The sequence below is a fragment of the Diabrotica undecimpunctata genome, chromosome 6 (genome assembly GCF_040954645.1).
Source record: "Diabrotica undecimpunctata isolate CICGRU chromosome 6, icDiaUnde3, whole genome shotgun sequence".
Taxonomy (NCBI): domain Eukaryota; kingdom Metazoa; phylum Arthropoda; class Insecta; order Coleoptera; family Chrysomelidae; genus Diabrotica; species Diabrotica undecimpunctata.
Genome location: NC_092808.1, coordinates 27,229,848 through 27,244,688, shown reverse-complemented (window position 1 = coordinate 27,244,688; position 14,841 = coordinate 27,229,848). Strand labels below are relative to the sequence as shown.

At 34.6% G+C, this 14,841-nt stretch overlaps 1 protein-coding gene across 1 annotated transcript in view; it reads right to left on the bottom strand.

Annotated features, from left to right (window-relative positions):
• Window positions 1–13,087, bottom strand: part of by (focal adhesion protein tensin) — a 726,462-nt gene extending 713,375 nt beyond the window's left edge. Inside the window, exons 1-2 of the mRNA XM_072536011.1 lie at window positions 12,941–13,087; window positions 7,561–7,687 (exon numbers count right to left, since the gene is read on the bottom strand). Of these exons, the coding sequence (XP_072392112.1) occupies window positions 7,561–7,687; window positions 12,941–13,087 (274 nt within the window). The remainder of the gene's footprint in view (window positions 1–7,560; window positions 7,688–12,940) is intronic.
• Between the last annotated feature and the right edge of the window lie 1,754 nt (window positions 13,088–14,841).

Genomic DNA, 14,841 nt, shown 5'->3' with positions numbered 1-14,841 from the left:
TAAATTTGTTTCATATTATACACTTTTTGCTGATAGTAGAAAAAAGTGAAAATTTACCGTTTTTTGACCTTTTTTAATAACTAATTAAGTCCAAAAAATCGACTGCAGGAAACATCTACTTTTTTGTAACTGAGATCCATACTACTATCGTTTGACTGGCTGGTTCAGTGTCACAAACAGGACACTTCTTTTGGTTATTTCCCTAGCCTAAAAGCCCAAGTCGTTGTTTACTAATGAAAAGTTATTATATTTTTTTCCAAAAACAATCATCAATAAATATCGGTCTCTTAGACCGGCGCGACTATGCATATCCTGAAAATCTACGCGACTACTATAATCGGTTCACAATTTGTCGATAGCTCACTACAAGTTTAACCCTAATTAGAGAACTGAAATACAGAGAGGATAGGTAATACGATATGATAGTAAAAACCAACCTGAAACTGACGGTTTAATATGTTTTCGACTAACCCACCTTGTATCTGAAGGAATACAATACCTTATAATCCTATTACGAGGGTATTAAGGGGGAAGGCGACAAATGTCGCCTGGCAAAATTTCCAATGTGTTTTAAATGTATCCATTATTTTCGAATCTGGAGAAAACTAATAAATATTTTTGAAAAATTTAAATGCAGAATGAAAGATTACATTATTGCTGAGGGCAGAAAGTCCCTGAAAACTTCTACAATGTTTATTTTAATATGTTATGTAACAAGGGTGAAAATAAAAGAGAAAATGTAGTATAATTTTTAATTGAAAATATTGCATGCAAAAGAAACTTTTTATTTATTCTAATAAATATTTCATTCTGCCTTTAAATTTTTCAAAAATGCTTTTTAGTTTTCTCAGGATTTGAAAAAAAAAATGGATACATTTAAAACACATTGAACATTTTGACAGGCGACATTTTGCGCCTTTCCCCTTTAATACCTTACGATTACAACTACTATTACTTACATTATATAATTACGATTAGAAAACTATTCAAATTCAAAATAAATAGGATCAACTTCGGAATCCGAGTCGTCTTGAGGGTTAATAATTAGCGGTTGTGTCTCTACGGTGGCATCAATTATGTTATCAAGATCCCACATTTTTTGTTATTCTTCTATTACATGTCTTACTGCATCTTTCCAGTTTTGTTCTGTAATATGTTGTAAAGACTCGTATAACAATTCACGTACAGCTTGTATTTTATACTTATGACGTATTCTTTCTAGCCACATAACTTTTCATTTGTGCCCAAATGAGTTCAATTGGATTTATTTCGAAGTGGTAGGGTGGAAGTCTAAGGACTGTGAGGTTTCGCCTTTTCGCCATTTTGTCAACTAGGTATTTCTTAAACTTAGATTTGTGTTGCCGGGCAATTTTTAAAAGTTCTGCTTTTACCATTCCATCTTCGTAAAGCAGATACTTATTCCGCAGCCAATCAAGAATATCCTGTTTCTTCCACGCAGTCGTTGGAAGTCTTTCTACTAGTGGTGAATGATAAGGTGCATTATCTAATACTATAATTGAATTTGGTGGTATGTGTTCAATCATCTGCTCAAAATACTCTTCGAAAACATCAGCTGTCATCTCCTCGTGATAGTCTTTTGTGCTTTTGGACTGAAATTCCAACAAACCATGCTTAACAAATCCTTTTTCACTGAAAATGTGAGAAATTATTAATTTACTGTCTTTACCAGAAGGTGGGGAGATACCAGTAGACCAACCTTCCATAAAGGCTTGCCTGGAGCTTAATATATTTTTATCTGACCAAATTTTTTTTAGAGGATGACCTGAGTTTACCCACCTTTCATCCTGGTAGAAGGTGGGCCTTCCTTTAGCCCGGAATTTTCGTATGGATCTTAGATAATTTCTTCTCCAACATATTATCTCCTCCCGGTCAATCAAAAGTGATTTTCGGTCTGATTTCTCCCACCGGAAATTTAATTCTTTTAAAACTTGCCACAATTTAGTTCGTCCGATATGAGGCAAATCCGGGTCGTCTCTAACTTCTTGTAAAATTTTGTTTAGATTTGGTATTTCTTTTTTGAAAAAAAATCCATGAATTTTCCTTCGAATGCCATTTTTGGCAAATTCATCAATTTCAATAGGCTTTTTCCCTCTCTTTAAGTTTTCGTTTGTGTTTGGGTTAGCTATACCGTGTTTATTTCTTTCTGATAGGAACCTATATATATATATATATATATATATATATATATATATATATATATATATATAGTTGACTCTCCTACGCCAGTCATGTTGACACAACTTTCGACTATGTTGCGAACAGTGTTTGTGGGATTCTGAGAAACCAGAGCATCGTGAACATTCACGACAATAGTCTTCTCTCTTGGTGAATAGACAGACTTACTGACTGTACGCAACAGTACCGGTGTAAAACTTGATGATGTTGATGATGAAGCCATCACAAACAATCCAACAAAACGAGCACGAGCGAAATTTACGTATATGTTCGTAGGTATATGGAATAAAAAATCACTCACGAACTGCATATAATTCGCAAAAGAAATATTTGAGACCCTAATTACTGCCGTAGACGCGGAAACACCGACGAGCCGTAAATTACATGCGATCAAAAACGTACTAAACAAAAAAATTGTTTTCGTTCGTAATAACTTCACCCTTTCAAGTTAAGTTTCGAATATAAACTGAACAGACGAGGCACGTGGCCAAAGCCGACATCTTTATACCCATTATATTATTAAAAATCTGGGAAATTCCATCCTAATTATCTTGCAACGAATAGTACCTTCGGATATTAATTCCAGGTTTTCTAGTAAAGTGATTAAACGCGAAGTTTAGTATTGAAATATCCAAAGGGATAAGGTATTCTTATTTACAAAATTGTTAATGGTTAAATTCATATTTTTATTAATATAATATAATAACCAACATTAGCCTTGAAAGTTTTAATTGTTTTTTTGCTAAATATATTAGTATTAAAATATTATTAATATTATATAAAACATTATATTATTATTTAATGAATAAACACTTCAGGAACGCCTATGATTTACGACCGTTTTATGAGTTCGAGGCACATTTCGTGCTCTCAACAATTTGTGAACGGAGAATAGAAGGTTATAGAAAAATGGTGTATGAGTGTGATGAATAATAATTAATGTATTACAACATGTGACATGTTGTGTACAGGTGTATTACATTACATCTTAATATATTTCTTAATTAAATAGCAAAATTAATATACAAAATATAGGTAGACTTCCAACATTATTTAGTAACAAAAAAATATTCTCAGCAACTGCACTTTAATATATCCGTAAGGCACTTTTAATCGAACCTTTAAGTCGACTCTAATAAAATCTGAATAAATTCGATCATTAACTTACAGTACAGTTTCAGTCTGCCGGTGTATTTAGACTAATTTTACCGGTGTTCGCAATCGTTGAGTTTTATGTGGCACAAAGAAAAACATCTTAATTTTCTGGTGTAACGAATTGCGAATTTGGAATTGCTTTCGCAGCATGGGATCTTCAGTTCGTGTTCAGTAATCTTTGATTAAAACGGGAAGGTAGACATAAGTATACCACCCGATGTGCAGTTTATTGTAATAAAAATGGTTCCATTATTTTTATGTCAGTCCATTTATTGCACTTCAGATATTTAAACGAAACCAAACACATTTTTAATACAAACACCAAAGTTGATGGATTTTCAAGTAGTTTATTGTGGCAGATTATAGATATAAATTCGAATAAATTTTTAACATAAAAGTATTGCGTTTGAATAGTAATTTACAAAAAAAAAAGTGATTAATAAGTTAAATTTCTAAAAAATATATTTTAAAAAAATTTATACTGTTACCCCTTTATTAGTACTTACCATGGAAGTAGAAAAAATATTATTGGAACAGATTACGAAGATCTCGTTTAGTCTTTTACCTCTTGAAAGTATGGCTGCTCTCTTTTTTGTTACGAGAGTCAGGATAGGGGAACTTGTAACTTGTAAATATACATATTGTGGTGTGATGTAAATTGTAGTAAGGCACAGTTATTGCTGAGACCGTCAAAAGGTGGTACTGTTACTATTTTGTTCCAAGTAGGTTTTAGAAGCGGTTCTTAGATCAGCATTTTTGGCAATTGCAAGTTATTAACACTCCGGCTACTTTGGGGATAGAAACAACAAGAAGAATACTAGAATGGGCTTCAAGAGGAAAAGATGTGACCATTATGCTAGTAGAAAAAAGAATAAGGAGAGGATGGACCACCATCAAACCAAGAGAACAAAAGGACGTGGTCATAATAAATAAAACTAAAGAAAAGTCGTACGCAGACCTAATGAAGAAAATTAAAGAAAATTTGACAGGAACGTAAGATGTGGACATCAAAAGAATAAGACAGATAAGAGACCAAGGCATATAGCTAGAATTGGACAGAGAAAGAGAAATCGCCGAGAAAGTAAAAAAATACTTTCAGGGAAAGTATATGTGGTCAGAGTGATGGCAAAAGGAGCCACTATCCAGAAGAGGATCTAAATGCAGGAAATCTCACCCAACACTACGACAAAAGTGATTAAGAATGCCATAGATCAAGCTGCAAGCCTGTGACACAGTCAAAGTCTGGACAGAAGGACGAGGCGACGCGAACGATATGAAAAGCACCATAATAGATGTCAACGAAGACGCTATTGATAAAGTCCTTAATATGAAAAGGATACTTTACATCTTGTCCGGTGATGAAAGCAAGGGCACATATCCCCAGATACAGAAAATGCCTTACCTTCGAACAGACAATGGAACAGCAAGAGCCAAAACAGAAGAGGGTGCTGCTTTTGATATGACAACGAGGGTCATTTCGCTGCTGAATGCAAGAGAGACGTAAGATGCCTCAATTGTAATGTACCTGGTTACGAAGCAAACTCGAGGAGGTGTACTAGGTTCAACCGTCTGGTTGAGAATGATCACACTAGACTAATGTATAAAGAGCGAGAAATGGTCGAGTCCAAGTTCCGAGGTAAAGAGATGGAAAACACGGGAAACACAAGTCGGAAGTTGAGGGTACTCCACACAAATGTGGGAAGGGCTAGATTATTTCATGATCTGGCCGAGACTGCTGCCGCGGAAAAGAACATAGACATACTGGTCACGGAGATGCCAAACCCAACAGCGGTTAAGAGGAGAGGCTAGTAGTTGGTGCATGCGACTGGAATGTCGATGTACAAATCTACAACAGGAAGCTGCGAGTATATGAAATAAAACCAAAGAAAGGGTATATGATTGTCCGCATGGAGGATCTTCAGCTGCTGTGCTACTATCTCTCTCCTAATATAACGGTGAGTAACTATAAAGATGGATAAGTTTATGGAGGAGGCGACGAGTATGAGAGATAAATAAGTGGTGCTGGGAGATTTCAACGCAAAAGCAGCGGAGTGGGGATCCCCCATCACCGATATTCGCCGTAGAATATTATCTGATTCGATGGGTACTTTGGATTAGGTGGTATTGAAGACCGATCTGGAGTCCACATTCGTGAGAATTGGTACGGGTACCTACATCGATGTTACTATGGCTACACAGGGGGAAGCAGCAAAAATAAAAGAGTGGTCGACCGGATTCTTTTCTAATTTTAGCATGTTTTGAAGCATGTTCTACCTCTGATTTCATAATTTCTGGGCCGTCAGTACAATTTCATTCTAATGTACCATAATTTTGTTATTATCAACTATTATAGAGGGAACTCGTTTTTTAAATATGTTGCTTATTTTTCTTACTTTTTTGTGCACAGTCAAGAAGTCATGTCTAGATATCACATCTTCAATTACCTCGCACCTTTCTCTGAACCATTTTTCTTTGGCTAATTTTATCTCCCTTTTAATTCTTCTCTGCAACTGTCTATATTCTGTTTCATTCAATTATAAGTCGACGCTATTCCATAAATTTCAAAATTTCTTCTGTAATCCACTGATTATCCATTGATTGATCTGTAATTCTTGATTCAGTAACCTCTATAATCATTCTTTGTGGAGATTTTGTTAACTTTTTAAATTCATTCCATGGTTCCTCCGGATCTTGTAGTTGTTCTCCAATGTTCTTCATTCTATTGTTAAATTCTACTTTATTGTTATCTCTTATGCTTATATCGTCAAAATTAATTAAATTGGTTTTTGGTTTTTGCCGTTGGATTGGTTTTAACCTTAGTTATATATGCCACAAGGGGTTGGTAATTCGATCCAATATCTGCTTCTGGAAATATAGTGATTTTGTGATGTTGATTTTACTAGTATGTTATAAATTCAATATATCACATCTAGGTTTCACATTTTTTTTTTGTCGGAGCGTCTAGCTACCATTAGTCAAAGCTCCTCTCGGTTATTTTTTCTATCTGCGGATTTCAAGTAAACGTCGAGTCTAATATTACCCTAAGGTACTTCACTCACTAGATTTAAATTTGTACCATTCAGGTTCAGAGGACGTAATCTCTAAACTCCTTCTTTTGGTAAATCTCATGATTTTGGACTTCTGGGGAATTTTAATAGTACAGTCAAAGTTTGGGCCAGAGCTTACTGTTAGAAGTTTCTTAGTCCAAATTTTCCCACTCATGACTAGATTCCACAAGAGTGGTGATAAGACCCTCCGCTATGGATAGACTTTACCTACATGTGCTAACACTGTATCCCTAGTATTCTTGCGTTTATCACACGGTTCTTCAGCATACAGTATATTTACCTGGAGCTTCTTTTCTATTTCTTTGAGTATAATCGCCCTTGTGATTGCTTCATAAGAGCTGTTGTCGAATGTTCACACTCTGTGTTAAATAGTAATGCATCTAACATCATCTCTTGGTTTCCTAGTTTTTCTTTCTTGTTTTTCTTTGTATTTAGCAGTTATATTTCCAATGTTGTCTGAGCTCTATTATCCATATTTGCTATTGTACCACAGAGTCTATAGTTTCCGGATATTTCTCTAATTTTATTGTGGCGGTTTCAAATTTCATGTTTGGTTGTGAGGACGTGTTCACCAAGACAGGTTTTTGTGCTATTCATATTATTTCGGTAGCTTTGAATGATCTTAATGCAATCTATCTGCTGATTTAGAAGCAATGTTTCTTATAAAAACGGCGCATGGGGAGTGTTGACAGAATTGACTACTTCTTATGGCGCGTTATCACTGTATGTGGGTTAATGACATTTTATGCCTGCTTATTACTGAATTGTCAATATTTTTTTTATATAACACATTTAAGTTCTTTAAAATTTTAAACATTTTATTTTTTTACTTCAAAAATTTTATTTATTGATTTTAATAATTTTTAAAATTTCATTATCAACATGTAGTTGTGTTTAATTACTTCATTTTGATTATCATTATATTCTTAAAATAAAACTACTGGTTTGTGATGAATACAATAAGAAATAAAATCACAAATTTGATATCTTCAACATCTTAATAATCTTTTTTATTAAAAATAAAGAGAAAACTTATAGACTTAAAGATACTTGTAAAAATTTTATAATCATCAAGTGTATCTTTCATGCCAACTTGAGAACAGGAAATATATTTGCATGCAAAAATAAAAAAAAATCTCACCTCTACAGCATGACCCCTCGTTAAGGATGGGCTGGTGGCAAAGGTGGCACGGCCGTGGCTTTTTGAACGTCTTACATCGAAAAGCATGACTGGGGCCTTGTGAGAGACTGCCGCTGCCATCTTCACTCTAAAAAATGACAGAAATGCGAATAATCGTGATTGCAAATCGATAAACGAATATTGTAACAGTTTGTTTGATTGTCTGCTATCAAATTTATCAAAAACTTAAATATGTAAATATTTTAAAATATTGCACAAATACATACAGACATTTTAATATTTTAAACAAATTTTTATTGATAAAAAGACAGTTTGTACAAAACAGTTTATATTTGTCCCATTTTTAATATATTCTTCTAAGACAACAGTAATGAATGAAATAGGCTGAGCTAGTGGTAGACTACGGTCGAAATCCCGAATGAATCCTAAAAAATAGGGTTAAAATTTTCTGTTTTTTATCCTCTTTCCTACTTTCTAACTAATTTATTCGTTACAGTGGACCTTAACTCAACTTTTTCGCAACTATATACTGGTCGCTTTGATTCTTATCCACCAATATTCCCTGGATAGATATCTGTGGTTATGGATTCTACCATCCTTCACAGTCATAGACCACCTACTGGCAACAATGCATTGCTACCAGCAAGACGTATCCCTCAAGCCTTGCTGGTAGGTCTCATTGGGATAGTTATCACAGTGGACGTCTACATCGCACCTATCTACAAGTTATGCATTCTTCCCAACCTATCATTCCCAAATTCCACACGCAGTTGTAAGAAATATGCATCACCAACTGCTACTGCTGCAAGATGTGGACTAGTTTAAGGCGATCAGACTTGCAACACCGACATATATAACCTTAAGATTTGTAAAATAATTCTGAGAAAAGGAAAAAGAAAAGGGAAGGAATATTTGATTGGACTGAACTGGAAAAAGTACAGTTCACGATTCAATAAAGAGGATAAAAATGGCACATATATCAGGCCTAGATCAGTTTCAGAAAGACAGCGTCAGATTCGCGAAAACTTTAGTGTCCTTACGACGACAAAATGCATGCTTAGTTTCTCGAGAATTAGCTAAAGGATTTTTAAATCGACGAAGAAGAAATATAAGATGAATACATGTTTGTCAAAGTCAAAGTTTTCGGAAAGATAGTTTTAGTAATGTTTTTAAACCTGTCGTTTCGAATTTACATTTGTTTAAAGCTGTCGAAGTTGTTCATGTATAGGTAAAGGCACCATTATCAATGCAAACTATTTGATTTGTTTACACAGTTTACTCCTTGAATTGGCTCATGATTTTAATTTATATGGGCTCAAATAACCTTTCTTCATTCAAGGAATCACCTTATCGAAAAATGCTTTCGGAGAGCTAGTGCTCTGCAAAGATGACGCCCTAACATCGCTTTAATTCAAATATTATCAAAATAGTTGACTTTTACGTGATTACATTCTGTATAATAATTAAGTGAAATCATTGATTAAGAACTATACAGTCTAGTTTTTTGGAAACAAAATTTTGGAGGTTCAATATCCAAATAACTTTACTATGGTCTCTTTCGATGTAACAAATTTTTTCACTTGTTCTTAGATTAGACACCATTCCAATCACCAAGAAGCTTTTACTCGCAAAAACTAGTGCTTACTTCTCTACACAAATTCTACCTTTTCCAAGATTTCTTTATCTTTAACGATAAAATGTATAGACAACCAGAAGGTTTAGGTCAATGGAAAATCCACTATCTCCCCTACTAGCATATCTTTTTCTCGACTCTCTTAAAAACACTTTTGTTTATTCCTAACCACAAATAATCTTATGATATACATTATGTAGATGATATTTTAGCCTTTATAGAAGGCCCTCCTTCAGAATCACAAAACATCTTTTCATTAATTAATAATTTACATCCTGCAATTAATTTTACCTTTACCAATTAACCTCCACCCAAACCACGTCACCATCGACGGTATAAATGACCCGTCCTCTATTTCCAGCATCCGTAATGCATTGATTAATGATCAGTGTAGTAGGGTCTATATATATATATATATATATATATATATATATATATATATATATATATATATATATATATATATATATATGTGATATTTGAATCGTCGTTATGGGGATAGCTTGTTAATTGAACCTACTTTGACCTTCAGTCAATTTTCAACATATTATTTATATTATGATGCTATGTGCAAACCAAGTTTTATAAAAACTGAATTTTAGACAGTCTGCGATAAATTTCTCTTTTCATTATGAATTTCAATTCATCCATTTTTTGATAGTTTTAATAATCTTATGTATAGTTTTCTATGTATGACACATGTCGATTGTCATCTTCTTTGAGGAATCATTTAAAAGGCCTGCATTCGATTCTGCTTATTCTGTCTGCCGCCTCAACTCCAACCAAATGATCCGGTTGTTATACTCGTACCATAAACGGAAACATGTAAACTCTCCACCAATTAGTATAGATACCCCCGTAAATAGTACAAACTCATCACCGCAATAAAAGTAGGGATTTTAAAACAACTCCGGAGAGATATGCATACTAATCACTGGCCTACTTGCACCCCGTGGCAGGTAACTGGTTGCAAACCGCTAAGGTTCGATAGTTTGGAAAAATAATCCAAGTCCGAATGATTGGCAAATACATCTAATAGGCCACTCACCGAAAGACACCCGATATAAATGCTTAAAATAATTTCTGAATTTAATAGATAACAAGAAATGTAACAGGTAACGGTCCTTGAGGCAAAAATGCTGGTGATGAATTTACCTGTCTGCGGTGGTAAGTTTACCGATCTACAAAAGATGTCGGTGATCATTGCTGTATTTTGGAGGGTCCAATAATTTTATGGGGGACTATAAAGTGATGAGTTCGTACACGTCCCCATTAATGTGTTTTTTGGAGTCCAATGTTCCGTCTTTTATGTGTTTTTTTATCTGATGTCTTTTTAACTTAACTTTTATAAAGGAAAATTGTGGATTTTTCCACCAAATGGTAGTGCTTTTTAAAACTTGATGTAAGTTAAAAATTGTAAAGCTCTCTTCTAGGAAATAAATTTTTACACACTTTTGTTTTCCATTCATTGATTTATCTTTAGATTTAGTTTATTCAACTAAATGAGACCAGTAATCTATAGAGAAGAAATGAACAAGGTGCCAGCAGTCAAATTGAAGATCTTAATTTGCCGACACAGCTCGGTCGACTAAAATTGATTTATGAAGTAAAATTTCAACTAAACTTATAAATTCTTCAGATGATTAAATGAATAAGTATTAAATTTTAAATTTTTTCTCGAATCGTAATAAAGTTGTAAATACACTGTAATTAAAGCTTTTTGTCTACAGTTATAATAAACAGTTCAAATAATCAACTGATCTTAATTTTAAATCACGAGTTCTAACAAAACAAAAATGGTAACAACTGACAGTGGCCTTTGTCGGCTTCGTTTGCAGATCGTAAAATAAATAAACAGTCTCTTAATTTCTGACTGAAAACAAGATAAATTCTCAATGGTGCTGAAAGTCTCGTTGTTTCATTGTTTCCTTGTTTGTTTACTACCAACAATCAACTGAAAAGATGGTAAACAATTACAAATAATAAAAATTGTCTTCAGAAATGTCTGTAAAATTAAGTCATTCATTAAAATATTCAACATAAAACTATAAACCCTGTTTCTGTTACCAGATTTTTAATATTAAACGTTAAATTAATCAATATTGATAAAAAAAGACTTAAAGGAAATTTAAAAAGCTGGAAACAAACAATGAGAGCATTATTAGAGTATCTATTACGTGGACGTTCTCGAGATCATTGGACATCAGAAAGTGTATCAAAAACAGATAAATAAATATTCTACGAAACCTTATCAGAACTCGTTGAAAATATAAATAGTCGCAAATAAATTGTACTGTTGGGAGATTTTAATGATTGGAGAGGGAAAAATCAAATGACAAAGTCGTAGGTGCCGACTTACTCCAGCGTTGAACATCCTGACGAATACATGTACACCTTAGAGGAAACTCCTCTTTTCTACGGTCTTAGACAAATAGTTGACTTCGAGTTTCTGCACGTGGACAGGGATGAATCGGTTTTTTATGATTTCCCGATTCGATTTAACAATTATTTTTGTTCATAGAGACGTAACATCCACAGCTGCCCTCAACGCGAACACAATAGGATCAGTAAATAAAAAAAAGCATCTGAAAAGAACTGTTACTTAATTTTAGCTTTCTCTTCTCTGATATTCAATATTCTTCACAGGACCAAGACCAACCGCCACCAGTGATAGAAAATTATCAACATAGGTGTCTACACACACCAACTGGAAATATGCCTAACCAAGCAAGAAGACTTTTGACTAAACAAGGCAGCCCAAACATATACCCAACAGCATCCATTACACACAAGACGACAAAACACATTGCATCGATTGATCATGAAAGGCCATGATTGGTTGGAGGGAACGATACGTGTACTTTTTTTTCACCGCCTTTGATAATGTATGCCTGAGCTGCAGACAGAACGTCTGTAACTACAATTCCGGAACACATTCTATGATCTCCGATAAAAATGTGCCTTTACAAAACATTGCAACACTTCTTGATGTTAAGTAATAATTAGGCTTGGGATAGTTTTGAAACGGGTCCTGTTCTATGAATGCGAAAAAAGTTCAGAGCTAAACAAAAATAAAAAAACATAATTATACGGAGCTGCACGTAAAAATAGTCACATAATTTATACAGCGATAACAAAAAAAAACAATAATTGCCTTTACATATCTTAGGTTACAAACATTCGTCTGAAACCTATCGGTTTCACCGATATATTAGTAGTAGTAATTCATCTTCATTGATATCATTATTATCATCTCCATACTGCTCTCACAGTGCTTTTGATTAATTGCTTTGTAAATATGTTTTGTAATTGCTTTAACAATTTTTTATTGTATCTATAAAAGCAAAACAAAAAATTTAACATATTTATGTGTTTATAACGCTACTACAATTATTAATTAAGATATACATTGTCTTCAATTTGCATTTTGATGAACAAGCTTTCGCAAATTTCCAATGGGCGTAACTGAGTAAAATATATTAACAAGAAATATTACCGATCTCCATACTAAAATAAATCACTAAAATATAGTGGCAGTGAATAATTAACGAATGAGATTCGATTAAAAAAATGTCATTGAAGTGAACTAGATTGTAAGAGTCTGCAATACAATTATTACACAACAAAAAAAAAATAGAATGCAAAATAGGAGACCGAGTTGGAAAGCATATTTAAAACAAACGGCAAAAAAAATAAATAAAAAAATTGACGAGATTAAAAAATGATAAGAAAAAAGTGCAAGGATACAATATTACAGTTAACAGTAGCTGAAGGGTCTAGGGGTACGTTATCTGTAACAAGCCTTCTTTGTAGCATGCCCGAAGCATGTTTAATGGGATTGAATTCTATGTAAATCTTTAATTTCTTCAACAACTGCAGATCTATGTGGTACATTATTATCGTCGAGAACAAAAAACCTGGTCCCCAATGGTTGCATGAAAAAATCCCGTCTGTACGTTTTGAAAATTTGCAAAATCCGAACTCATTCGTGAACAATACTAAATGCCATTTATCTCTCTAATTTAAATGTGCTCTAGCCCAATCGAATCTTTGACGCCGATATCGTAAGGCCAATGGTACACGTCTCAAAGGACGCCTAGATACTAAATCAAATGTTTTTAAACGTCTTCTAATAGTTTGAGTGGAAGCAAGAGTACCAGTGGCATCTTGAAAGCGCTGTAACAGCAAGCAAGCAAGCAATTTAATTTAACCCAGCCTATGAGACTTGTACATCTCTTAAGAATGACATTCGGGTGTTACAATTCATTGGGATGAGGAAGATTAACTCTTGTACCCAGGAGTCACTCTATCGCGCCCCAATGCTCCAGACCATCCCTTTCTCCCCTACAGCACTCTGATGCGCGATAGGGGCACAACTATCAGAAAAGTGCTTGTCGTGTGAACGGCCTGGGTACAAGAACTTCAACACAATATCCTATCCCGATCAAAGCAGGTTAGCGTAAGCTTACTCGTGCCTTAAGTCTCCGTTCCGGGCTCGCCCAGTTCGGCGACTTGGCGCTCTAGAATGTGGGATTCTCGTGCCCGGGTTTAGGGTTTTTGTTAGTCTTTTTGGTGGCTTTCGCCTTTCTAATAGTAGTTTTGTAATTTTTTTTGGTGACCGGAGACGTTTTTTAAGTTTTTTGCAATTTTTTTTAAAAGATGTCTTTTGTTAGAGATGTCACTGTTATTATGTGCTGTTTGTATCCTATTTTTGTTTGATTTACTTATGTGTCCCCATGTGAGAGATGCATATGGTATTATGGAAAGCATGATGCTGTTAATCAGTATTATTTTCGTTTTTAGTCTTAATTTGCTTTTTCGACCTATGAGTCCTCTTATTACTGCTCTGGCTGTGGTTGTTTTTTGGATGGTTTGGACCATATGTTGCGTGAAAGTTAGTCCTTGATCCATTGTGACTCCTAGGTATTTTGCTTCTCTTTTTCATTAACGGGATTGTTTTGTACTATAAGCTATTCATCTGGGTTTCTCCACTCTTCTATAATATCCAATGCTGTCTGTAAGTTGTTTAGAGTTTCATCAATGTTTCTGTGTTTATCCGCAATTGCTGTGTCATCTGCATAAAGACTGAGAAGTGTTCCTGGTGTTCTTGGAACATCGGCGACGTATATTGTATACAGTAGAGGTGACAGGACCGCTCCCTGTGGCACTCTGGTCTCCGGAGTTCTGTGTTCGGACAGGACTTGTTCTATCCGAACCCTAAACCTCCGGCCGCCCAAGTACGATTAGATTAGTCCTGTCATGGCTCCGCTGTATCCATAGCTTCTCATTTTATAAGTCAGTCCTTCATGCCAGACTCTGTCGAAGACTTTGCTTACATCCAGGAAGATTGCTCCTGTATACTGGTTGTCGTTGAATCCAGCTGTTATGTACTCTGTTAGTCTGAGTACTTGTAGTTCGCTGGAGTATTCTGCTCGGAATCCAAACCGAGCTTCTGCGACTATTCCTAACCTGTCTGTTTCGGATTGGAGTCTGCTTAGTATGACTCTTTCTATTTTGCTGACTGCTGGAAGTAAGCTTATCGGCCTGTAGTTTTGCGGAAACGTGTGCTTTTTTCTTGGCTTTGGAATCATAAACGTGGGCTTCCTTCCATTGCTTTGGGAAGAGCCTGTATTTGAGTATCGCATTTG